Here is a 25,667-nt window from a genome sequence, read left to right as displayed (position 1 = left end):
GCTGGGTCCCACAGGACACTGACAGAGCTAGAAACCTGTAATAGACTTTATTGCTGAAAATATATTACATAATATATTCTGAACAGAGTCCCTGGACAGCCAAGCCACATTTCATTTTATAACCATAAGAGGCAGAGATCTCTTCTTCGGTGCTTTGAAAAATATTATCCTGGAACTAAACCGTTCACTAAGGTCAATCCTTTGTCAAGTCCCATTCTTCCACAGTGGTTTGAAAGGCCCTAATATATTCCTCTGGGGGAAATCTTGTCATGCAGAAAGAAGTAAGATGGGGGACTTGATCCACTACCATCGTCTTGCTCCTTCTCATCTGGTTTCCTCTATGCCCTCACCACTACGGTCTATGAGACACATTTCTTTACAGAGTTATCTTCCTTTCTCTATGTGTCAGCCCAGCCCTGAGCTCTCTAGAGGGCACCTGCAGCCCCACCGTGTCACCATGCTAATTACCCTCCTTGAAGCCTTACTCCCTTTCCTCTCTCCATGAGGGCTTCTCATCTAACTTTCACTACATGTTTCTCTTCACTTTTCTCCTCATTGTTTCTCACTCCTAACATTTCCTTGAAAGGTTCCCCCCACCTTACATGTCAAAGACCACTAAGTCTACGGATCCAGTTTAGATCCCTCTTTTTCTCAGCTCAGGCTTAGTTTAGATAATGAAGCTATCATATAGGATCTTAAGTTCACACTGTTTTAGTTCATTTTCTGCTGCTATAACAAAATATCTGAAGCTGACACTTTATTAAGAAAAGAAATTTTTTTAGTTCGGGTTTGGAGACTAAAAGTCCACAATCAAGTAGCCCATTGATTTTGTATCTGTGAGGAGCCCCTGACTGTATCGCATTATAGTGGATGGAATCATGATGAGAGTGAGTGCAGATGGAGAGGTTACATGATGAGACAGGAAAGGCTAGTATTGCTCTGCTATAGCAACCTGCCCTTGTGGAAATTAAGTGGGTGAGAACTACACTAATAGCTTCCAAGGGCAGCATTCCCAGTGACCTAACCACTTCCCATGAGGCCCCATCCTTAAAGGCTCTACCAGTTTCACACCACCACACATAGGGACAAAATTCCAACACATGAAACTTCACGAGACACATTCAAATCATAGCATTAATACTCAACACCGCTCATTACCTCAACAACTGCCCACTCCCATCTGCATGAGCTCATTGGTTAATACCACCATCCACACTTCACCTTAGCTTCACAGCAAAGCCTGACTCCTGGCCCACTGTTTTCCATACATCCAATCACCAAGCATTGGCTTATTTTGCTTCCTAATTGATTACTGAATCCCTTCTGTTACTCATAGTTTATAATCTTATCTTTTATTGTTTGAATTATTGCAGTTTCCTTTCTAATGAGTCCCCCGCCTTTGAAGCTCTCCATCATAGCCACCAAATTAATCCCATAGGAAATGCATATATATGCTGCCTCCCAATTCCAAGAAGAGAACATGCTCCTTAGTATGGTACTTGGAACCATAAACTCCTTCCCTGGTGCTTGTGTGCTGAAGGATATGAAATTAATTCTGTTTCTCCCTCTTCTTGAGCTATGCCTCACCCCTTTGTCTTTGCCTATGTTATCCCCACTGCCTGAAACTCCTTCCCTCATCTTTTCTTGTCTATTTCAAATTCACCTGCTAAGAATCAGCTGAGGTGCAGCAGGGCTAAAGATGCCATTGCTGACTCCTCATGGCTGCACTGGATTCCTCCTCTGGGATTGTATTAATTCAGTGCCTATCTCCCTTTCTGCACATTGTTTCCATCATATATTTATAGGTCTGCCTCTGCTTTGAACTATGACCTTCCTGAGGGTAGGGGGTCTGTCTGTTTGCCTTTGTTACTAGCTGGAAGTAAAAGCTTAGTGACTGGTTATTGATGAAGTAAATTGGAGGGTGGGCTAGGTCTCTAATACACAAGAGTCCAGAAACACCATTTATCAAAAGTATGCCAGAGCTAGACCTATTTAATCAGAAAACCTGTAAGTGGGCCATACTGTGTGCCATCAGGATCCATCAGAGTGTCATTAGCCCTAATGATCTTCCTGAGTTTAATTAATACTTAACAAGGTAGGGCATTAGAGGAGAATTTCATTCCTCCAATATTTCCATGATAACATACTGCACTATTGCAAATTCAAAATTACAGCTCTGTGGACAGAGAGGGTAAAGTAATTTTCTTAGAAGAAAAGTGTTCCTCCAACATGCACAGGGTATTTAGAAAACATGAATTAAGAACCTCCTTGACAAAAATACAATTACACTTTTTCTTCCGTCTGCTCCTATATAATATTCTTTAATACATGGAAACTATAAGGATCAGCGCGAGATTTTATAAATGCTATTGCTGAAAAGACTTCTACACGATGGAGGTGATTTCCAGTCCCATTAATCACTCAGCTGCCAAGACATTAGGATTGGATTCACCCCTCAACTGGTGGTGAGAATTAAAAGGATCACACTACACGAATAGGAAGAAAAACACCTCAAGTGCCACTGTATAAGCAAGTGACACAATTCAGGCCTAAGTTATTAACTATGGTGAGCACAGATAAGGAACTTCTTTGTTTAGGGCTCCTAACCATACTGATGAGGCTTAATGTTCAGAGATCCAGACTTTGAGAGCTGGGGCAATGGAGAGAGCTCTAACTCACAGGAGTAAATTAGAGCCACAGGAGCTCAGAGATAAGAGCTGGCCTCTTCCTTCTTTCAATAACACCTAGACATTCGGTGAATACTGGCTATGTCCTGTCACTTTCCATGTAAGACTAATTTCCACCATAAACTGATGAGATGGGTACTGTTTAGACACCACATGGTACAGAGGAAGATGTGGAGAGCCCGTGACTTGCCTGAGGACAAGCACAGAGCCAGGATTAAAGCCCAGGTAGTGGATTCTGCTCTTACCCACCAAAAGTGTGGTGTGTACCAGCAGCTGAGCTGCAAACATTTTTGATGCACAAACTCTTGAGCTCTCCTCCAGAGTTATGGAATCAGAAACTCGGGTATAAAGGGTCAGTGATGTGGATGGAAACAAGATCTCCAGGGAAGTCTGAAGCACTTAAAGTCAAGATCCCCTGCGTTATCCCATAATAGCATGCTTTACAGTGGTGCTTCTCAGGCTTTAAAATTATACAAACCACCTGGAGGACCTGTTGAAATGCAGTTTTTGATTCCTGAGGTCAGGGTAAGACCTAAGGGTCTGCGTTTCTAACTAGGCCCTGGTGATCATGATATTACTGGTTTGGGGTCTACACTTTGAGAAATAAGGTCCTAGAAGCCAGGATGACATTGATCTCTGCTATAATTCTGTTAAAAGTATTTCCGACTCATATTTTCTGTTGTAAATACACTACAGGTCCGACTGTCTCTGTACCTGAGATATAGACTGTAGGGCGAAAGTGAATCTACTTCTGATTGAAATGAATCTGCCCAACTTGCCTTTCCAAGTTTCTAATCACAGCACGATCCGTTTATTTACACCCAAGAACTCTCTTATTGCCCACTGACATCAGAAACCTTTAACCATTGTTTTCTTTGGATTGGATATAACACTTTGGAATCCCCAGGGCAAGTGAACATACCATGTTTCGGAAAGGGGGATGGAAAAACAGAGAGTAAAAAGGAGGGCAAATATAATGGTATGAGTTTTGAAAGGATTTACCACAAAGAGACTATAAGGAGACAGATGATTGGCAGTTGGCCAATTCTCTGAGCATTGCTCCAACCTCCTCCCATCTGGGTTAAGAGTTGGCAAATCATTATTGAGGTTAAGAAAATCAGAATTGGAAGAGACATGGACCTCTTTTTCCACTAAAATAGCTCAAAGCTTTTGGGAGAATTTGAATCAAACTTTATATAAAAATATTATGAAAACACCTTTAACAGAAAAAAGTCACACAATAAACCTTAAACAAAAAGTTGATGAAGTTGTAAATTGTTCACATTGGCCAAAGAATGACATCAGCATGGAAATGGTGGTGGCTGTGTGGGTGCTCTAGATATCCTCTTCGGGTGTTCTAGATATCCTCTGCTGAGTGAAAAGCAAGTTTCTTTAAACCTATAACAAATATTTGAGTCCTTTAAGAAATCAAATATTTTATAAATAGTCTACAGGGTACATGACTGTAGTTCTTCCCAAGTAAAACACTTGAGCACAGTAAGCTTTCTAAGAGTCTGGGTTGGCTGAACATTGATAAACATCGTGTGTTGATTCCAAAAACTGGGCTGCAATGACTTACAAAAAATAATTCCAAAAATTGACGTTGGAAACACTGCAAAGCTCAAGAGCAGGCTTTCAATGTGTTGCTTCTTCTGCCAGGATTTCTCAACAGAACTAAGAATAATCATGCTAGGCTGCATTAAGATGGTGGCATAAATATCACTTTAAATTTGATTAAAATTGAAAAAAGTTGTAATAAACAGATACAGTGGCTCTTTTTTGACATAAAGACTGCATTTAAAGACCAAAAGCAGGGAAAGAGGAAATGATTTCTCAAATTTAATGTTTTAACAGAAGTTCTTTGAAGCAATATTCATAGAATAAAGTAACGGGGGCAACTTAACATTCTAAACAATAAAATTTCCTCAAAACATTGCTGTAAAAAGAGGACTATACAGTAGATATAACTATAAACATTTCATGACTGGCTGATACAAGATAACTTTGATGTAAAATAGCACAATGATCCTTTAAAGGACCATTTCTGTGTGATTACTATAACTAATTCAGCTTATTAAGTGCATAAGCAAGGTTCTGCCCATATGCTACTTTTTCAATGATTGTAAGAGGCAGGATAGTTACAGTTGGAACCACAGAAATACAACTGATCAACCTAAATAGAAGACTGTCATTGAGTTGCTAAGCCAGTTCCAGTCATCTTGTGACACCCCCATTTTGGGCTTAATCAGGACTATGTGTAACCAAGAAAAGAACAGTTACACATCCAATCCCAGAATAAGAGAACCTCCTTGATATTGCACTGCAGGATATTCCAAGTGCCTTTTGCTTATTGCAGTACATGCTGTGCTCCTTGGCCCCAGCCAGCAGAAGGTGGGGTGCTGCCAGGAGAGAGCCCTCAGACAACAGCTCCCTCTGGTGTTTCAGTGATAACAAACGCCAGTAGTAGAGTGCCGTAGTTGTCCACCACTGGCCTAGACCACTGACCTCAGTTGAGGATGACTCTGAGGGTCATCCCAGCTTCAGAACACCTGAGGCCTTCAGGAGAAACGATTGAGTCCCAGTGTAACTGTTCTGCTGCCAAGCTCTTTAGCAGCTTCCTTTCCACAAGTGTTGACCCTAAGAGCATTGCCTAATAAATCCCCTGCATGTTAATCTCCATGACACTGTCTGCTTTCTGGGACCTCAACCCACAACAATTAGCAATTGAAGGTTTCTGAACAACTGAATTTGTGGAGAACTAAGAACCAACTCAGGACACTGGAGCCAAGTTGTGGTACAAAGTGCAAGACTGACCAAAAATGACCTTAACTTTTGTTCCTGATCAGTGAGCTATCTGAGACAGCCCCAACCCTTTCTCCGCCATGGGATGGATGTGTTGTATTACCTGTGTATAGAGTCAGCCATCATACCCCAAGGCCCTAAAATCTCCAGGGTTTAGCAGCATGTAATCCTATCAAATCCTACAAACAGCTGAAATCCCAAACCAGGTGGTTGAGCTCAAATGTGGTCTAATTATCCCTTCTGACAAGGCCACTTTCTGAAACTGACCCTACAAAAAGCGGAACAGCAGAAAGAGCAAGTTCTCTGCACTGGAACAGAAGTTCTGCTTCCCCTGTGATCTTCTGCAAGTTCTGCAGCCACCTAGCCTGCTCAGGACTCTACAGAGTACATGCAAGGAAGGAGGAGCATGGCTTTCCTTCTCTCACTGATTCTGGCTCTCAGTAGGTATCCCCTTTTCTACTAAAATCACTCAGAAATATTGTGAAATTTCTCTTGAGCCTTTGTATAGCAAAGGAGACTTTATGGGACTCTCTCTGTACAATACTGGTGACTATAGAGGGATTAATTCTGCTTGGTTCCTATTATGTTTGTTTTCAACATATCAGAGGGGTTTAGAGTTATATGGAGATGAACACAACTTCTGTGATAAAGAAAGGTCCCTGGCAGAGCAGATGGGGGTGGACCATGGAGTCCATGGGGTCCCCAGTGTCAGAGAGAGGAAACCCTGGTGTAATTAGTTGCCAGAACTGACTGCTCACTGTGTGGCAAGATCAAACTGTCTCAGTAGTCCCAAAAACTTCTTCAGTGTGATCAAGCCAACATTCTTAAACATCAAAATGGGGGAATCTATATTCACGAGGGAGAAGCTATACTGCAGCCCAGTTTCTCTGGGATCATTGGCTTCCTCACTCTAGTAGGAGGATCTCTATCTTTCTAAGAACTCTAGGGCCTGGGCAGACAAGGATGGCAGAAAGAGCTGCACTCTAACCAGACAGCCTGGCTCCAGAATGTCCTAATGCTTTCCCACAGTCAAGGGGGCTTATCTTGCCTTATAAAAGGACCATATAATTAGGAGCCCCAGCCCTCACTGCTCTGGGAGATGAAGGGTAGATATACTTTTTCTCCTCTCAGACTCTGGCCTTGTACATCCCCCTTCTCTTTTAATTGGAGATACAGGACATTGTGGAATTCGTCTTGGACCCTGGAACATGCCAAGTGAAGGTCTGTATGGAACCCACCTTCTCCCACCAAATGTCATCTGATATTTCTCAGGAGAATATCTTGCATTTCTGTATAGCTTTATTTTTAAAAACACATTCATGTGTATTAACTCAGTACATATACATCATCCCAGTGAGGTTAGCTAGGGACATACATAAGGAATATTAAAACATAGGGTCATATAAAACAATCTCATAAAGGCATAAAAGTCGAATCACAAAAAATAATGGGATCACATGAAGCTTGTGCAGAAATTCCCAGATATATGGTCAGCATAATTATGGGGCATAATCTTGAAGTATGCTTTGAAACTCCCTTTGATACAAGCTGTAAGGAAAGAGATAAGATCTCCAGAGGCTGAGGTGAGAGGAGATTGGAAAAAAGGCTTTACAGCTGAGAGAAAGTGACTGATAGTCAAGTGTATTCAAGGTCATGATCAGGATTTTAAGCCAAGATGGGATTCCCCATGCAAATGCAACTCTACAAATGTGCCTCCAATGCCCTGCAAGATGGGACCTCCCAATTTGACATTCCTACTCTTCTTCTGAAAGGTCAGCTCTACCTCTTCTCCTGTGAGAAATGGGACAGAATTTCATTAAAATAAGATCCAGTTGACATAAAATGTGTGACCCTTCAGGTGCTAGATATTTGCTGGGGACTAACTATGAACAGGCCATAGTATAAGAAACTGACTACCAATTGTTTATGTTACGGGAGTGTATTGGGTGACTGAACCTGTGCACTCTGAAGAACATGAGGAATGACTGCTTCATCTGAGTATTATCCAGGGTCCATATTTTGCTATATACATAGCTGTACATAACTGCCTTTTATTGGGGGGAGTCACTGTATTGAATCAATCTACCAACTGAATTAAAAGGAATATAAGTTTTTATCTATTCTGATTCTGAATCTCCCCACCCTACGGCCTTATTGTTGCACTGTGATAATATGTCACTAAGAAGCTAAGCAGCATTACCTCCCACAGTCTCACTCATCCTTTAAAAGTACAAGGATCCCTAGAGATAGGCTACCCTAACCTCCACATGCCAGAAAAACTCCTTCTCCAAAGTACTGAAAACTAGTCATACAAACAGGAGGAGCAGAGTTTTATTTGCTTCCTTTGTGTGCATTAAAGTGATCTACTTCAGCACAAATACTGCAGTATCTGGTGCTCTGGGAAACAATAATCTTCTGGGTGCATTTCTGGGGCACAAAAATGCTTCTGGAAACCCTGGAAAACCCCCATGCCACCTCCATGTATAACATGTTCATAAAGCAGATGTTTCCTAGTTTTAATTTTTGTGAACTCTCAGATGGGTTAAGCCAAACATCTCCAAGCTTTATTCATTACTGCTACTGTAGGTAATTTGTGCCCATGGTAACAGTAATTTAGAGTTATTAATGAAAATGAAGGCTAATTAAAAAACAACACAAACATCCAAACCAAGGCAAGGTAAAAATATGAAGCACTCACAGACTAATTTTATCCAAGTTTTCTTTTTTTCCATTCTAAAGGACAAATATTACTTTGGTTACAACAATAAGAAGAAAGTAAATTGTCAGACAGTTTGGTGTTGGACATGCTTTGAACATACCTGCAAACCTTCAATGGCCAGTTTAAGGATTGAAGGTGTCAGTTTGGAAGCTTGTTTGAAGGAAAAATTACTCCAGTCTATAATTAAAATGAAGCCATTTATCTGAAGCTCCGGATCTTCAATAAGGACTTCCAGGGACAGTAGGATGGCACGGAGAATGTCTGTGAAGGAGTTCCTGTGGTGAAAGCAGAAAGGAAGTCATGTGTGAATAGAAGCAGGTGATGGACAGCGCATGACAGACAGATTCCACACTGTGTGCAGCAAAGCTGTTCTCCTCATATTGCTGCTCCATGAGCCCAGCCTGCAGACTCATATTGGTTTCTGTACCCAGAATGACTAAAAATACATTACAAAACTTCCTAGGAAGATGATTTTAGACTCCCAGAATGGATGCTTCCTTTTTTATCTGACTCCACCAGCACCCCAAATTTAGTGAGGTGTCACTCTTCTGCTCTCTCATGGCTCTCTGTACTATGCTTCCATGATAGCATTGACTGCACTTTGCTGAAATATATCCCTTACTTGTGGCTCTCCCTCACAGAGCTGTGACATCCTTACAGGCAGGAACTGGGTCATATCCACATAGCATCTCCAGTACCTAGGTGCTCAATGAATCAATGCTGAACAAATGAGGTGAGACCTTAATCAGAGGCACTTATTTTGTTTAACATCTATTATGCATTTTTTATGTTTCAAATTTTGCTCTGAGTGTAAAAATATTCTTGCAATTGATGCTATTTTTTAGCTTTGATTCATGGATAGAGAAAAAATAAAGCAGGAAGAATAGCTTATTTTCACTCCACTAGGTCTGTGGAGTGTGATTCAAGAGGGAAATCACTTTGAGTACATCAGTAACTATGACAACAGGCAGACCTGAATACAAACTAGGTTGACAGTTCTCCAGTGTCATGCGTATTCCTCTACATCATATATTCCCACTCACCAGTTGATTTTTGTTTTCAATAATCTCCAAACATGAAGAAATGAAGGCACATTAACTGGACTATTTCACCCAGCAAGTTTTCTCTGCTACAAATCTAAGATCTCTGAAAATCTCTAATTTCAGTGTCCTTCTTTGATGAGTAGGAAATACAAGCTTGGATGTCAAGTGACAGCAAAATCTACTACTCCCTCCAGGTTTTCATTAAAATCGGGAGCCTAGTCTTATGAAATCAGTTGTCAAATGATCAGATTCCTGAGAAGTCCAATCTAGTTTTGAATTCTAACCAAGTCAGAAAATCTGTGATTGAACGATAAGCTAGTAAGAATTTACTAAATGCCTGTTATAAGCTCAGTACTTTGTTTCATGCCTGAAATTATGAATTAGCATTAATTTAGCTGGGAAGGGGTGGAGATTCGTAACATGAGTTGAGAAGGACTGACAGAATTTGAGTCGCCAGGGAAGAGTTTATGGAGGGAAGAAGGCTTGGTGTCAGCTGTAAAAAGTGGATAGGATTTTGATGGATAATTGGGAAAATGGGGACTCAGACCTTCCAGGAGAGCAAAGTGACATTTAATTTTAAAAAGACGTATACAAACCATTTTGTTTCTGCTCAGTTCCTCTTGCTAATTTTCCCCTTATATCAAACTAAAATTTACTCCCCCAAAATCCACTGGAGTTGGTTCTGCTACATGGAAAAAACAACTCAGATTTTCCCACATCATACACTTTCAAATATGTAAATATAGTTAGCACGATAGTCTTCTTTCATATATATTCCTTTTTAATTTTTTGAGATATGATATGGAAAATTTTCACTAGAGGTTTGTTTTTACCTTTGGATTTATGCCATTTATCAAAAAGCCCCAGTCTCTTTCAGATATACACCTTTTATTAGAACAAACATTGATTTAAATGGAACACATGACCAAACATTATGCGCTTAGGTAATTTCAAATGAAAATCCCCAATGGGAAACTGAAATTAACCATTTGGGCACCAAGAAGTCTGGCTAGATAATCTTTCTTAGGAAGATCACACTTGTGGAGACAATCAAGACTGAAAGACTGAATCTAAGGTGAAGCCTACATACAGTATTGAAGTGAAACGAAGAAGAATTAAAGAAATAAAAAATGAGAGGTTCAAGACAGTATTGTGTTTTTTAAAAAGAGAGAATGTTTCAGGAAGCAAGAATATGATACATTTCATTACTGCACTATTAGTCCCAGTTCTTAACCCCTGCGGCCATACATTGACTATGGCCTCATTGAAGATACAGTCCTTTGTCTGTATAACTTGCTCTGACTAATGGCAGTGACCCCAGCCAGCTAGAAGATTCCCATAAAAAGCAGAGCCACCTACCTTAACCCAGCCTGGATAAACTCCATCTGCTCCACAGACGCATGAACAATAATAAATGATTGGTTTTCAAATCACTGTGTTTTTGGATAGTTTGTTACACAGCAATAGCTATAGAGGGATAGAGGCTATTTAACATCAAATGCAGAAGAAAGATCAAGGAGAATAAGGAAGGAGACTATTGTACTGACAAGAAGGTCTTTGGAGAGGTTAAAGAGTGCTTTTAGTTAAATAGTGAAGATAGAGGTAATTAATTATGAACACCTTTAGCAAATCACTTACACTCTACCTCATTTTTTCTCCTCTAAATAGAGATAATATCATTCCCATCACATGCCCCCCCCCAAAGACATTGAATTTTGTCTAGAATCCTGGAAAGGATTCTGTGGATTTTGGAGACCAAAAGACAGACTAGGCATTGGCCGTGAAGGAAGTATGTTACATTCATGAGATGATCCCAGGAGTAAAGTAAAAAGATTGTGGACATTTGATAGTTTCCAAATGTTCAAATGCTTTACTTTTCCAGAGGAACTGGGTGGGCAGGAAAAAGGGAGTATAATATGTCTCTGTAACATGAGGCTTTACTTGTTCCTAGAAATGTGACCCTACCTTTTACCCTAACTACAATTTTTCTCTTCGTTTTCTTAGGCCTTGGCTTCCTCAGATGAACTTTTGTATCATTTCCTACTTTCCTATTCACAATATGTTTTACTTGTGCAAACCTCCCAGCTTTTCAACTTTTAAAGTATCTATTAGACTAAACAATTTACATAGGTAAACCACCCTCAATGACATAGAACAAAACTCCCTACACCTTCAGTATGAGCTGAGGGTAGTGACTTCTATAGATGGAAAGGTGAAAAAAGAGTAACTTATAGCAGAAAAACCTGATGACCTCTACCTGAGCCAGGTGACCAAGTTCAGCCTCACCAGGAATAAATCATGTCGACAGTATTTACTCTTGCTATGGTGATGAAAATGACATTTTACTTTTGTGACTTTCTTCCGCCAAAATGTTAATGCCAGATTAATCATGAGGGATACATTAGGCAAATTCCAGTTGAGGGACATTCTACAAAATACTTGACCATTAGTCCTCATAATTATCAAGGTTTTAAAAGAACAAGAGAAGTCTGAGAAATTGTCACTGCTAACAGGAGTCTGAGGAAAGATGGAGATTAAATGTAATGTGGTCTCTTGAATAGGATCCTGAGACAGAAAAAGGAGATTAGGTATGGATGTTAGTGAATAGTTATATATTAGTATTGGTTCATTAATTGTAATAAATATATGAATGTACGATGGTAATAATAAGGAAAACTAGATGTAGCATATAGAGTCAATCTCTGTTCTATCTTCATAATAATTCTGTAAATATAAAACTGTTGTAAATAAAAGTTAATTTAAAAAATAAAAAGGTCCATTAGACTCTGTAATCTGCCATTATAAGTCTCCATATTCTAACTAAGTTGCTAAGCAAACCAAAGTTATCACAAACAATTCAACTACTTCCTGAAAATTGTAAAATGAGAAGAAAAGATCTTTCAGGAATTCTTTCACCTATAAATTTTCAAGGGAAGTGATTGGGCTTGATATCCTGCCTTTGCCCTTTACGACGAATGCAACCACTCAGAAAAGACTGAAGTTCTTCCAGTGGCAACTTCCTGTTCTTTCATGTGGAGATTATTTCAAGCATTGTGCAAAACAAAATATGCAATAGGCTCTATGAATTGGGAAGCACATTCCAAGAGGAGTCAGCATTTGTACCTGCATAAGTTGTAGGGATATAATGCTTGGTCACACTGGTTTTATGGTGGTGATGGTAGCAGAACAATGGGAAGTGTGCAAAATTCAACTGGATTATGTTGAAGTGAACCTGTTTTTTCTTCTAGACTTCAGGATCTTTGAAAAATATTCTGGGATGGGAATTCAGCACATATATTTTCTTAAATGGATTTTAATAATGCCTATATGATTTGAGTTTTAGCTGGACAATGCCTCTGATCTGTGTGCCATTATGCTTCTAGATAAATTAATTTCCTTATTTCTCAATGGTATAATGCATACAAAAAAGAAAAGTTTGTACTCTGAAAATATTAGATTTAAGGAAGATACTAATAAGAAATGTTTGACTTTGCAGTAATAGAACCAATATTAACAAGAGATTAATCTTAAATTTACTACCCTGATTCTTAGCTAGAAAGTCAAATTACACAACCTTTTTTCAACAAGTATAATCACCTAGAGAAAAAAATCCCAGATTTAACTCTACTTCACCAAATTTGATGAGAGGAGAAAGTAACAAAGAGAGAAAGAGAGAGGGGGTGGTAAGAAAGCAAGGAATGAATGTAAGAAAGAAAAAGAGAGGAAGAGAGGGAGGGAGGGAGGAAGAAAGGAAGGAGAAAAAATAAAAGAAAAAAGAAAAAGGAAGCTCTCGCAAGTACATCCCTTTTAATTCCACCTTATCCTGGTAAGTAAAGAAAACTTAGAATTCTGTTAGCATAAGAAAACAATCACATATAATAGCAGAATAATGAGTTACCTATGGACATCAGAAGCTGTAGTGTGAGAATACCTGTTCTTCCAAGCCTCAGCCTCAGATGGACTGAATACCACGTTGAATGCTATTCAACATCTGATAACACACAAGGCCAGGTTGTTGTTTATAGAGTTTCAGATTAAGACAAACCTACAGTGTTCCCCTGCTTTCTAAATTTTTGGATCATATCAAATCACAGAAGCTTAACTAATTGTGAGTATTTCACAAAAACATTCAAATGTTTGCCTATCTCTATCAAGTATGAGAACAATCCTCTACTGCAACGCAATCATTGCATATGGAGGACAAAACACCAAATACAGTGTCCTTGTCTAAGAACAGTCCCCTGATTTTGAAGCACTGTGGAGAAAACAGGATGAAAAATGTTGAAAATAGTGCTCTTTCAGTCAAGTAAAACATGGAGATAAGAGACTGTGTTTCTGTAGACTGATCCTAACAGGCCTATGAATCTCTAGGTCTGGACACCAGAATGCAAAGTATTCACATCCACCATTCAGAATGGCCTTTGAAACTAAAGCTTTCACGTTGTAATATGGTAATCTTATGCTTTCTTCTTTGTTTTTGTTTCTTTGAAGAACAAGAGTTCTTCATAGAAATCAGTGTCTGTGTGTGTGTGTGTGTGTGTGTGTGTGTGTGTGTGTAACTCACCATTTAACATCCCTAGTTACTTGGTTCAAATAAATAAAACTAAATCTTTATCACATGTGGTCTTGGTGTTTCTAAAATCTCCTCAAGGGTCAAAGAGGATGAAATTAATATTGAATACATCGATGTGCTCATTTCAATAGTTAATGAAATTTTTAAATATTGAATGTCTTCTTTTAAAAATTTGGAAGTACTTGACACTGGAGTCAGAGGGATTTGCTTAAAGATTTAATGAAGATTTACTTTGTGAAAGACATATATGATAAAAAGATACTTTAAACGTTTTTGCTAAAGATAGAAACCAATAGGAGACATTTTAAAATATGAATATAGGAGTCAAGAAAGTATGCTCCTTAAAGCATAGGATTTGGATTTAGAAACATTCTGATTCAAATCCTGGCTGCTCAATATGAGCTTAGAAGGTTGCTTTACCTATCTGTGGCTTAATTTCTTCATCTGTAGCAGGATACCAGCACCCTCCTCACTCGTAATGATAAGTTGATAATGCACATAAAGATTTAGCAGAGCAACTGGCTCAGACTAGTGCATAGAAGGGGCTAAGGGTGCTTTCCTCATTAAATGAGTAATGTATTATCAGATAGAAAATAAGGAGTTGCAAAGTGCTTGGGGCCTGCAAGAAGGAGTGGTCACTTAAGTCTGGTGGTTTTTGAAAAGTTTTCCATTGATTCATGAGGAAGGGGAGACTTGGACACTTGATATAAAAGAGAAAGGGCAAACTGAGAGTGTAGACCAGGCTCGTCCAACCTGCAGACCATGCTGGACACATCTGTGTTATAATAAAAATATTTTTAAAGGATACTTTGTTACTTATATGCACTATTATATATTTTGTATGTGGCCCAAGACAATTTCTCTTCACTCAGTGTAATCCAGGCAATTCATATGTGTCCAACCTGCAGCCACAGTTGGGAGACTCCTGGTATAGAGACTGCATTGGGAGCAACAGCAAGCTTGTCTATGTCATAGGGCTAGTGAAAAGGATTATAAACAAGATCAGAAATGTACTGTGACCCATCTCCTTTCTTCTTGCTGGGAGAAATCCTGACTGTTTAAGTACAGGAGGGAAGCAATGGTCAAACAGCTATCATCATACAAACTGAGCCCTTTGCCTCCCAAGGCAAAGAATGAAATTTGGACAGAAAGAAGGTTAAAGGGGAAGAGTTTATTTGAAATACAAGAAGAAAAACAGCTCCCAGGTGGGAGAGGTCTTGAGTGTTTCACAGGCGTGCTTCTTTCATTTTGGGTTTACAGGGATAAGCAGAGAGTAGAAACTTGTTATCTGGTGATCATCTAGCATAGGTTGCTCTGTGGGTTTAGAATAACCAGTTGAAATTTAGGAATTGTAATGCAGAGTCTAAAAAAATCAGTTACTTAGGAGTTCAAAGGAAACCAATTTTAAAGGAAACGGGTTACTCTGCATTTTTCAGTTTCTTGAAGTCTAGCCAGGAAGTAGGAAAGGGCTGTTAACTAACAGCATATTTACCAAGAAGTTTCTTTCCTAGGATGAAGGGTTCTTATTTGTGCATCTTCATCCTAACTTTTTATCCTTTTTCCTGTGGTTGCTTTTACATTGTTAAGCTTACCTAGTTGCATGGCTTGAATTAGCTCTTGATCAGTGTATGTGCTCTTTTCTTGGTATCTAACCAACTCTCTTAGGTTTGTTCTTTACTGACTGCCTATTTATAAATTAACTAGCTAAACTGTCCTTTATTTTTCTAAACTGTCTTTTATATCATCAGCCATGCTTTAGACAATTTGAGCTAGCAACAGGGACGATGTGGATTGCAAGCAAGGTCTGGAGTCCAGCCCTATTAGGAGGTGACTGAAATAGATGGGTGGGAGGTGAGGAAAAATGAGAGAGGTGTAAGCACATGAAGGATGGGACTGGGAACTTGGTTGCTGATTAGATGGGAGTGTGACGAGGGAAGGACAGTGGTACTATTAAGGACAAGAGGAGCTCAGGTAGGAAGTGAGTCAGAGGGGCTGTAGAGGTGTCCACTTTTGGGAGTACTTGCCTCTCCTGATAGACTGAGTTCCATCAGAGATGGGAGTGCATCGGAGACCAGAGGAGAACTGAGGCCTAACTGGCCTCCTCTGTGAGCACAAAGGAGAAAGGCTGCATTCAGGGGTGATTGCATAGTGCAGGTTCTAGGGAAAACTTAAGACACCTGAGATTAAATTGATTACCAGAGTAGGTACTAACGGATATTGGAAAGCAGATGACTCTTGTATTACTTTGATTGCTTGTACCATTTTTGGGTGAATAAAAGCAAGATGAACCGGATACTGGGGGCTCCTTGGCAAAATAAGAGGCAAGAGCCCCCCTGGCTGCCCGCGTGTTAACCTGACTCCATGTCTCTTTGTCATTCATCCTCATTCAACCCTTGGTCAGGAAGAACAAAGTAGCGGGTCTAGGTCCCCACAAGTGGTGCTTGGGTGGGGAAAGTTCAGAGGAGTGTACTGGCTCACCACAGGTGGTGCCTGGGGCAGGAAGGACCTGAGACCAGTGTCAAAGGCCAGCTGGTGTGTCCGCTACAGGGGTATGATGTATATGCTTCTGAATCCTTGGCAATCAGTACCCTTACATAGTAGATATTCAACAAATGATTCTTAGAGATGAAGGGAAAGCAGACATGCTAACCAACTAGGCAGAAGTTCTTCAATGCTAAAAATAGGCAAAACTCACCCTAAGATCACCAGGGGGTAAATTTCCCTGCTCTTCAATGTCTTTCATGCTCATTGCTGACATCTGATATGTGTCGTTAAGCACATTTCCCATCAAGGGTCAGATTAATAGAAAATATCATGCTGCTGGGCACCATGGTTCCAAGAGCAGAAAAGGAAATGAGGCTTTCAGATTTAGTTTTGGTTTAAGAAAGGGCCATGCCTACATGAGCTGTGTGTGGATATGAAGGAAGTCAGTGAGAAAATGACAATCTAGGAGAGTGAATCATACATGCTAGGTGGTTGTTTACAGACAGAAAGACTAGTATATGATAAAATTCGTAGCCCACTGGGAAATAATTGGTCCCCAAACACCACCTTATGGCAACCTGAAATGCAAGGGAAGAAGGAATTTATTTTACTCAGCAATCTGGATGAGGATTGAGCCAGTGTCTTTACGGGTCAGCAGAAGAAGGTTTTTTTAAAAAAAGAAAAGCAAACACTAATGGGAGTGAGCTAGAAGGCATTCCATCCCTTACTAAATGAGTACGAAAAATTAATTTCATGCTTGTCTATTCTGGCAACTCCCTTGGCTGAGGAGTATCAGAAAAGTAAAAACTAGGAAGACTCTGAAGAATGCAAAGAACACTTAATTCAGTTAAATAAGCATTGACTTTAGTACTTTTGTTCTAGTTATTCCATCTCCAAGTAAAGCCTTTTAAACCAGAGCTTTTCTGTATTTATTATCCAAAAACAAAGGCAGGTTGCCAGATTTATTGGCCTTCCTGTCCAATGACTTAGAGTGATTTCAGAATTCATGGTAGAGAACACATGTACTCATATACCCCACAAATTGAGCATCTTCCAAAATAACAAAAATAACAACTTTATGTTATATGTCTATTCATTAATAATTCCACAAAGATTTACTGAGCACTAAGCATGGAGTCAAGGAGTCTAACTCTAGTCATAAACAGCAAGATTTCCCTCTGGTGTGGGTATCAATGGAATTCAATTGACCTTTATAAATTTTGCACAGGGTTCATGGTAATGTATTTGTCACTACTTGGAATGGAATATTCTTTTTCCTAAGCCTGACTAACTCATACACCCACAAAATCTCTTTTAGCGTAAGAAAATGGACAATAAGATGAAGCAGGCACTTTAGAAAAGCAGCTAATCCCATGGCTTTGAATGATTGTATACTCCTATCCCTCTTCGTGATATGCTGCAGTCATTCTTATAACCAAGAGGTACCAAAATCACCAAATTTGAAAATGCAGGGTACAGAACAACTTGAATTAAATAGAACATTAGTAAGACAACTCTATAAATGTTGCATTTCATGGAAGACACAGCTGTAATTTGAGTTGGACATATGAAAGATCTCATAATTTTAATTAATTCAGAAAATTGGTACTCCCAATGAAAACTCCAAACCTCTATACTCAATGAAAAGATCATTATATTCAGGCAAAATAACAGAACCTTAAAACCAAGAAAAGCACCAGGGCTCTAAAAGTTGTCTATAAACAGGAACATGAATCCTTAAATTCACACCATAATATTTAATAGACATGAAATTTAGAGAGTCTGTAATCTGATTGAAGTTTTTAAAATTGATTTATCCTTCCTTCTCTTAAAAATTCTAGACTTCTAGGGGGCCAGGGGTTTAGCTCAGTGGTTCTGCCGTCTGCCTAGCAAGCACAAGGTCCTGAGTTTGGTCCCCAGTACCAAAAAAAAAAAAATTCTAGACTTCTTAATCATAAACCACTGAAATAGCAGCAAGCAATGGGATTAATGAAAGATTAAAGAGAGCCACAGGAAATCATTAGGACATTTATATCATTAGATAGCTTTATAATCCACCTTGATGGAAATGCAATTTTTGGCTGATTTTCAGGTTGGCAACTTGTTTGTGCCTATCACCATTCAACCATTCCACCTTCCTCAGTTCACCTCAAGGTTATTGGATCCTTGGAAAAAGAGGGACATAAAGCTGCTGTGACTGCTCCAGCTCTCAGGCTCAGGAAGACACTGTTTCTAAATATCAGTACCAGGAAGGCAAAACTGATGGGAAGGATTCTCAGACTTGATGAACTCCTATAAAACTTAGCAGTGGTAATATAAATAACAAGAGTGGCAAGTGGTTTGCTTGTCCTTCTGAAACTGGGATAAGTATACACCCATGGCCTAGAGGGGGAAAATGTTCTACAAATCCCACACACAGTTCTTCCAGAACTGAAGCTGTGCTTAACAGCTTAATGCCCCTTGGGTATTTCAGAAGACACCTGAGGCCTAGAGTAGATGTAGATGTCTACCTATCTATATCTAGTCAGAGACGTGAAAGTTCCTAGGTTTCTTCTGAAAGAGAGACTGCAGGCACCTACTTCACCTCAGTCTAGCCCAGCTCAGCAAATCATGGAGACCCAAGAGTGGCAATGCCCTGTCTCTGTACTGTCTTTAGCCACTGGGGTGTGAGCTCCATGGACCATCTTTCTGGCTCTAAATTAGAACATAATCTTATTTGCACTCTACCTAGTTGTAGGAACCAGACAGAAACAAAATGTTAATGTTTAATACCATCATAATAATATAAATGGACACAGGTTCAAAATAGTTCATTTAGCAACAATGATGACAAAATAAAAAATTCCAAAAGATGGCTGACTTTTCTTACTCCAGATGCACCATGCTTGGGAGGTTTGTTAGTTTTGCCCTATCAGGTCACTTCAACCATGGGAGTTCTGATGCCTCTCTGGGGAATTATTTTATGGAAGCACTTAAAGACAACATTGGTTTCTTTCACTTAATTACATCACAGATTATCACTTGGCAATTCTCTAAGCAATTAGAGCCAGTGGTTATTATTTATTGCTGCCACTTAATACTAGCTGCACTGCAGGAGACACTGTAAAACATCAGCATACATTTGTCTTCCATGTGAGTCCAAAATACCCAGCACTGAATAGCAAAACAGAATTTGGGAAATGTATTGCATATGTATATAAATGCATATATATTTTAAATACTCATACAAAGAGAAAATCCAAATTTTTAGGCCCTGGGATTTTGCCAAAGGGGGATTTTGGTTCCTGTATTTATCTGTAAAAGTCAGAGAAACTATTGTCAAATGAGAAACACTCAAGGAAAGGGATGATTTAAGAACATTAGCAGTTTAATTAGCAATGAGGAAAAGAAAAATTTTTTTAATGTTCAGCCTCTGGAAATGTCTAGCTCAAATTTTCCCTTCTGCTTTAATCTTTGTCTGCTAAAATTGATGAGTCATTACCAGTCCCTTTTCTATTACATTAACAAGGGTAAAAAGATGGTTTTCCTATCTCTGTCTTGTACAAAATATTCCCAAGTGAAAGATCTGGACCTTTCTGTTTCCTTTACTCATATTTAGGAAGCAGGAATTATGCTCTCCTCTCCTACTTAATTCTCTGAATCTTGAGGCAACACATGAATATCTTACATAACCACTGACTCATAACCCTAATACTGGGGAAGCTTGGAGGGATTGTGAGTTAGGACTAAGGGTGGCTCTTTTAGAATGGATTGACAATTCAAATAGAATGAGGCAGAAAATCTTTGTGATTACACAGCGATTCTCAACTAGAGATAGGATACCGGCCTCTCCATCTGGTAGTGTGTCTACGGGGGAGAATTCATTACTGATTTTCACAATATTTATTGAACTGAGGCCAGTAATTAATAATACCCTTCAAGATGCAGAACAAGCCCCAGAATATCTCATTCTAAATGCTAGCAAGCTCCTTATCTAATAGTAATGAAATTCGTTGTCAGAGAATCTCAGTAAAACTTCAGATGAACAATTTGTTGCACTGTGGGGACAAGGTGCCTGATTCCTACACCAGTGTGCCTGTCCTGGCTCTAAGACACATAGAACAATCAAACGAAGAAATGCTGGCTCAAACTAGAGGCTAAAAAATGCATGGAACTCAGAATATTTCTTCTTTCTTCCTGCCCACCTAGAACATTCTTCCTCATTCTGTTTTCTTCATTGGGCTGACTCTCATCTTCTAAGTCTTGATCAAATATCAATTCTTAGGGAAGCCTTCCCACCACAGGAAGTTTCAGAATATTGATGAGGATCCGTACCTTGACTATATCTAAGTCTCTTCTTTGGCCTGGTTTTTGCAGAGTCCTGCTAAGCCAGTTTATTGAGAAATCCCCACCCTTAATATCACATCACATTCCTCTTTCTCTTCATTCCACCCTTGACATCTAACCCATTCCTCTTAGTGACGTTCTGTCCACTCCCTCACTCAGCTGTTGGCTGTAAATCCTCACTTGTCCTTGTCTGCAGAGTTAGATTCAATCCTTCTCCTGTTACAACAGCCTTGACGCATCCTGCAGTAGTACTCAACAATGTCTTCCTTGCCGTACTTAGCAAGTGTCAGATGAATAATCTTTCTTTTTACTATAATAAATAAATAAATAAATAAATAAGTATCATGTGAATGAGCTTCTGACATGAGCTGTGTAGATAAATGTTCTTTTATGAGAAAGTTGGTTTGAACATGGAGAGAGAAGCCTGGTGGATGAGATCAAGGAACTTCCAACAGGGCAACCGCACTGGAAACTGAGTTTTCCCTTCTATAATATAACACCAAAGAGTGCTCCCTGGTGCTCCTAAGGGCTGACCCAGGGGAAAATTTACTGCATCCATTTGTGCTAATGAGCTTCCTCTGAAGCCAAGACAGCCAATTGTGTCAACCTACAAAACAGGAAGGAGAAAGTCTCTCTGAAGCTTGGAGATTACGCTTTGAGGTATTTAATTTACAAAGGAGACAATTTGGCCCTGGGATTTTTATGAATGAAATTAAGGGCTCAGAGGCTAGCAAGGAAGGCGTACCCTTTCAGTTATTATTCCATATTCAACAGACACATCCACTTCTACTAATTTACCCATTCTTAACTGACGCATTTGTCATTTTTTAAAGCCTGAAGACCTCACTTAGAAAAAATCAACTGTAGCACTTATTGCTTATTATTTCAGGAAGAAGTTGCATATTCTTCAGGAATTACTGGAAGGGTTTTTGTTTGCTATTTGTCACCAGACACCATGAAAAGACAATTCATACACTGACATGTGATAAAGAAATACAGTAAATGTTTAAATTTTTAAAATTCATTACAGTAAAAGACACATTGCCATTAATCCCCCTCAAAATACTCCCCCTTGTCTTTGATCACACTTATTCCATTGTTCTTGCCACTTTCTGAAGTTATTCTAAAAGTCCTTTTTCATGTCTTATGTGTGCTGTTGTGGCTGCCTTGATGTTCTGAATCAATTCGAAACATTTGTCTTTTATAGCCATTTTGACTCTGGAGAAGGGTCAGCAGTCACATGGTGTCAGAATTCATGAATAGGGTGAACGACACATCATACAGTCTGTTGGGGCAGAAACTGCCCTTGACATTTCAAATCAATTCAGGACATTGAGGCAGCCACAAAAAGACACTCACAAAAGAGGATTTCCAGAACTCTTTCAGAAAGTGGTAAGAATGATAGTGTAAGTGTATTTGAAGGGAGGGGTAATATTTTGAGGGGAATTAATAGCCATGTGTCATTAGCTGCAATGAAGCTATTTATTATTAATTTAAACCGTCACTATATTTTAAAATCACACTTTCATCCTGTCCTACAGCAAAATCGTCAAGATATTATTACACCTTTTTTTTCCCCTCCATCCTAATTTTGAAACTTAACAAAAGGGAAATTTCTTCACAATTTATAAGCCAAAAGTAATTTACAGCTATCTTAGAAGGGCACAGAACTTACTGGTTTATAGGTCAAAGATAAGAGTTTTGGTCCAGCCAAACTTTATGTGGTTTGGCCTTAGAAGAAAGGAGTGTAGATTACATCTGCTGATCACCTAATATGTGTCAGGTATCACAAACTACCTACTCTGTATACATCATCTCCTTTACTCTCAAAGCCTCCTGTGGAGTAGGTAGGCATTAATGAGCCAAGTGCAGAGGTTATGGCTCAATGAGGTTACTGATGGACAACTTCACAGCAAAGTGATAAGCAGAGATTAGAACACACAGCAAAGTGAAGACAAGGTTAGGCTGCAGAGAACAGTCTATCCTCATAGAATAATGACAGATTATGCAGCTCTGACTCCTGTACTCCCCCGGGTCAGTGTGTAGCTCTTTGGAGAAGTGCTTCTCTGGGAACTCCCTTGACCTCATATATCTGCATTTTCCCAACAGAAAAGACTTATGATGGCGCCCAAGTCTGCCTCCCAGCTCAGCTTCCTTCTTCTTTTGGTTCCTTCCCAGCCTCTGCCTCTCCAGAAGCCCCATCCTTCCTGTCCTCTGCAATGGAAACTGCAAAGGACTTAGAATCTTTTACATTTTGACATATTGATGCACGTTTCTGCATTAAATGCATGCACACAAAATATTTACTGAACCTGGCTTTTAAAGATTTTTATCTGTGACGGTGGAATGCTTTCCAGGGTAGAAATGGGAAAGGAGGGCTTCCAGAACCACCTGTCTCAAATAAAGCTGATTTATCTTTTTGAAGTGATTAAAAAGCATCTTCTCTCTGTTCACCCACTAAAACCCCTCTTCACTAAGAAGAGTAGCAAGGCCTGGGAAAGCCCTGGGAAAGTTGCCTCTTCTAGCTCAGGGTCTTGACTAATGAATAGATTCTGGACTTTCCCCCAAGATCTCAGCGCTCAGCATCCTTCCCACCTCCACACAAGCCGGGCCCCTTCCCAGCTCCCCTAGGCCTCCCCACAGGGGCCCTGCAGAGTGGCAAGCTGCCTTGAAGACTTGGGTATTCCTTGATCTGGAAAAGCAAAGGAGATTCAACCTTTGCCATAGGGCAGAGGGGTTACAGTGGTGACATCTGAAATGCCTGTGAGGGCCAGGTAGGAAGGACACTGAATGAATAAGCACACTGGTGAGACATCTGCCACCAGTTTTTCATTACTATTCTGGACTGAGCATTGAACTGGGACAAGAAAATGAGGCTTTGCCATAGGCTAATTGTATGTACTTAATAAATTATGACTTTATGACTCAAGCTGACCATTGATAAAATGAAGTGTTATTTACCTTGCATCCAGAGTTCTTAAGAGTAAATGGATTTTTTTTTTGTACCGGGGATCAAACTCAGGTCCTTGCGCTTGCACAGCAGGCGGCGAAACAAGTAAATGGATTTTAACAGTCATTTTTGGCATCATTAAACAGAAATATACTTTTATATTTCTATTATACAAATGATTAAGCTTTTCTTTTTCCAATTCTTTGCCACATACCAACTTTATAAGGTATATGAGCTTCATCTTAGGTGGTAGATGTAATCAAGTTACAAGAAGCTAGTATTTTCTATGTATTAGTATGATTGGTCCTTAAAATGATGCAGGTTTGATTTTCGCAGTCATAATAAATCATAATCAGCAAATGAAAATATTTCTCAAAGCAAAATTTAAGAACCATAGTTTATATATTAACATAACTTTGGAAAATAGAAAAGTCTGTAAGTAAGATATGTCTTAAAGAAATAATGCAAGTTAGAAGAGTTTAAGTTTCAAAATCATAAGAATACAAATTTTCAAGGTTGCAACAAAAATTAAATTAGAAAACTCAATACATAATTGACCTTCCATATCCACAGGTTTTACATCCTTAGATGTCACCAACTACAGATTGCAACTATTAAAAAAAGAAAAAGAAAAATGCCTATGTACTGATTACGTACAGAAATTTTTCTTGTCATTATTCCCTAAACAATACAGTGCAGCAACTATTTACATATCATTTACATTTATTAGACATTATAAGTAATCTAAAGATGACTTAAAATATGTAGAAAGATACTCAGAGGTTTTTAAAAATACTATACCATTTTATATAAGGGACTTGAGCATCTGTGGATTTTGGTATCTGCAAGGGGTCTCAAAACCCCCCAGGTACCAAGGGACCATTCTTGTTATTTAACTTTTAAAAGTTATACATTGAATTAAAATCAACTACAAAAGGAAAAAGCATCATGAGGTCTTCTATTCATTAAGATAGACAACTTTGAAGCCATGTGCCTAATATATCGACGATGGCCAGCCTCATAGCTCTTTGATGTATTCTAATATTCCAGTTCTCTACTGGGGCAGTGTCTTTCCGGGCATATTCAGACCTCAGTAATAGAAATAGGTTCTCTATCTTCTGCTCCCGAGCTTGTTTTTGTTTAGCGTGAGCATGTCTCTTGACCCGAACTTCGTAATCATGTTCCCTTTATACTTTGGAAGGTAATAAAGATGTCATACATAGATTATAAACAAATAAAGGATTTATTCTTGGATAAGACATGGTGGTTGAGTGATCCAAGCAGTAGGAGCAAACTAACCAGGCTTTAGCTCACAGACCTTGGAGCACATACAGAGTAAAGTCAAGTATGACTAAAAACTAATAATGAAAAAGGCTAAAGAAGCTTGCACACAGTATATGTGACACAAATAGTATTCCATATAATTGTATGTCAGTTCAACTTGATGGATATGATTGATTTAGGAAAGGAAGGTCTGGGCAAAGGACATCTTTCAAATATTTAAATACATTCTTCTTTTTTCTTTATTTGGTTCAGAAAAGAAAAGTTCTTATATTTCTGTTGGAAAGATGCAGAATGGAAGTGTTGACATAGGTGGCTGTTCATAATGTGAATGAGGTTTTTGAGTAAATTTCTCTGGTGACCTTAACATGTACAGAACTTCAGAGCTCTCCAAAAGCCTTTATCTTCTACACGAGAAAAAGTAACACCCATAGGACTCTGCTTATAAATATAAGAGCCAAGATTTGAACCTCAGTGTCTATTTATCACAGTGGAAAGGAACCAAAAAGATCATCTAATTCCCAGATGGCCAGTGGGATTTTCTTCTGCCAACTTTTTATTAAGAAAATATTCAGGCACACAGAAAAATTAGAGTACTCCAATGACACACTCACCATTTGATTAAGTAATTGTCAACATTTTGCAGAGTTGCTTTATTACATGCACGTGTATGTAATTTGTGGGTACAGCTGAAAGGAAGTCGAAAGTTCCACATATCATGACTTTTTCCTTGTAGCCTTCCTGACACTGGTCCTGTTCAGGGTTCTAAATTTTGGGTCAGCCTCTTGTTTTCTCTTGATGC

The 25,667-nt window shown here is 39.1% G+C and overlaps 1 protein-coding gene across 1 annotated transcript in view; it reads right to left on the bottom strand.

The window, feature by feature from the left end:
- The window catches only part of Clvs1 (clavesin 1), a 247,551-nt gene that overhangs the window by 118,671 nt on the left and 103,213 nt on the right, over window positions 1-25,667 (bottom strand). Inside the window, exon 3 of the mRNA XM_004842139.3 lies at window positions 8,309-8,483. Coding sequence (XP_004842196.1) covers window positions 8,309-8,483 — 175 coding nt within the window. The remainder of the gene's footprint in view (window positions 1-8,308; window positions 8,484-25,667) is intronic.

This window comes from Heterocephalus glaber, unplaced genomic scaffold (assembly GCF_053883595.1).
Source record: "Heterocephalus glaber isolate CG9 unplaced genomic scaffold, H.glaber_assembly_v1.0 deba00001553, whole genome shotgun sequence".
NCBI lineage: Eukaryota > Metazoa > Chordata > Mammalia > Rodentia > Bathyergidae > Heterocephalus > Heterocephalus glaber.
The sequence above is the reverse complement of the archived record's forward strand: the minus strand, read 5'-3'. Positions and strand labels throughout refer to the sequence as shown.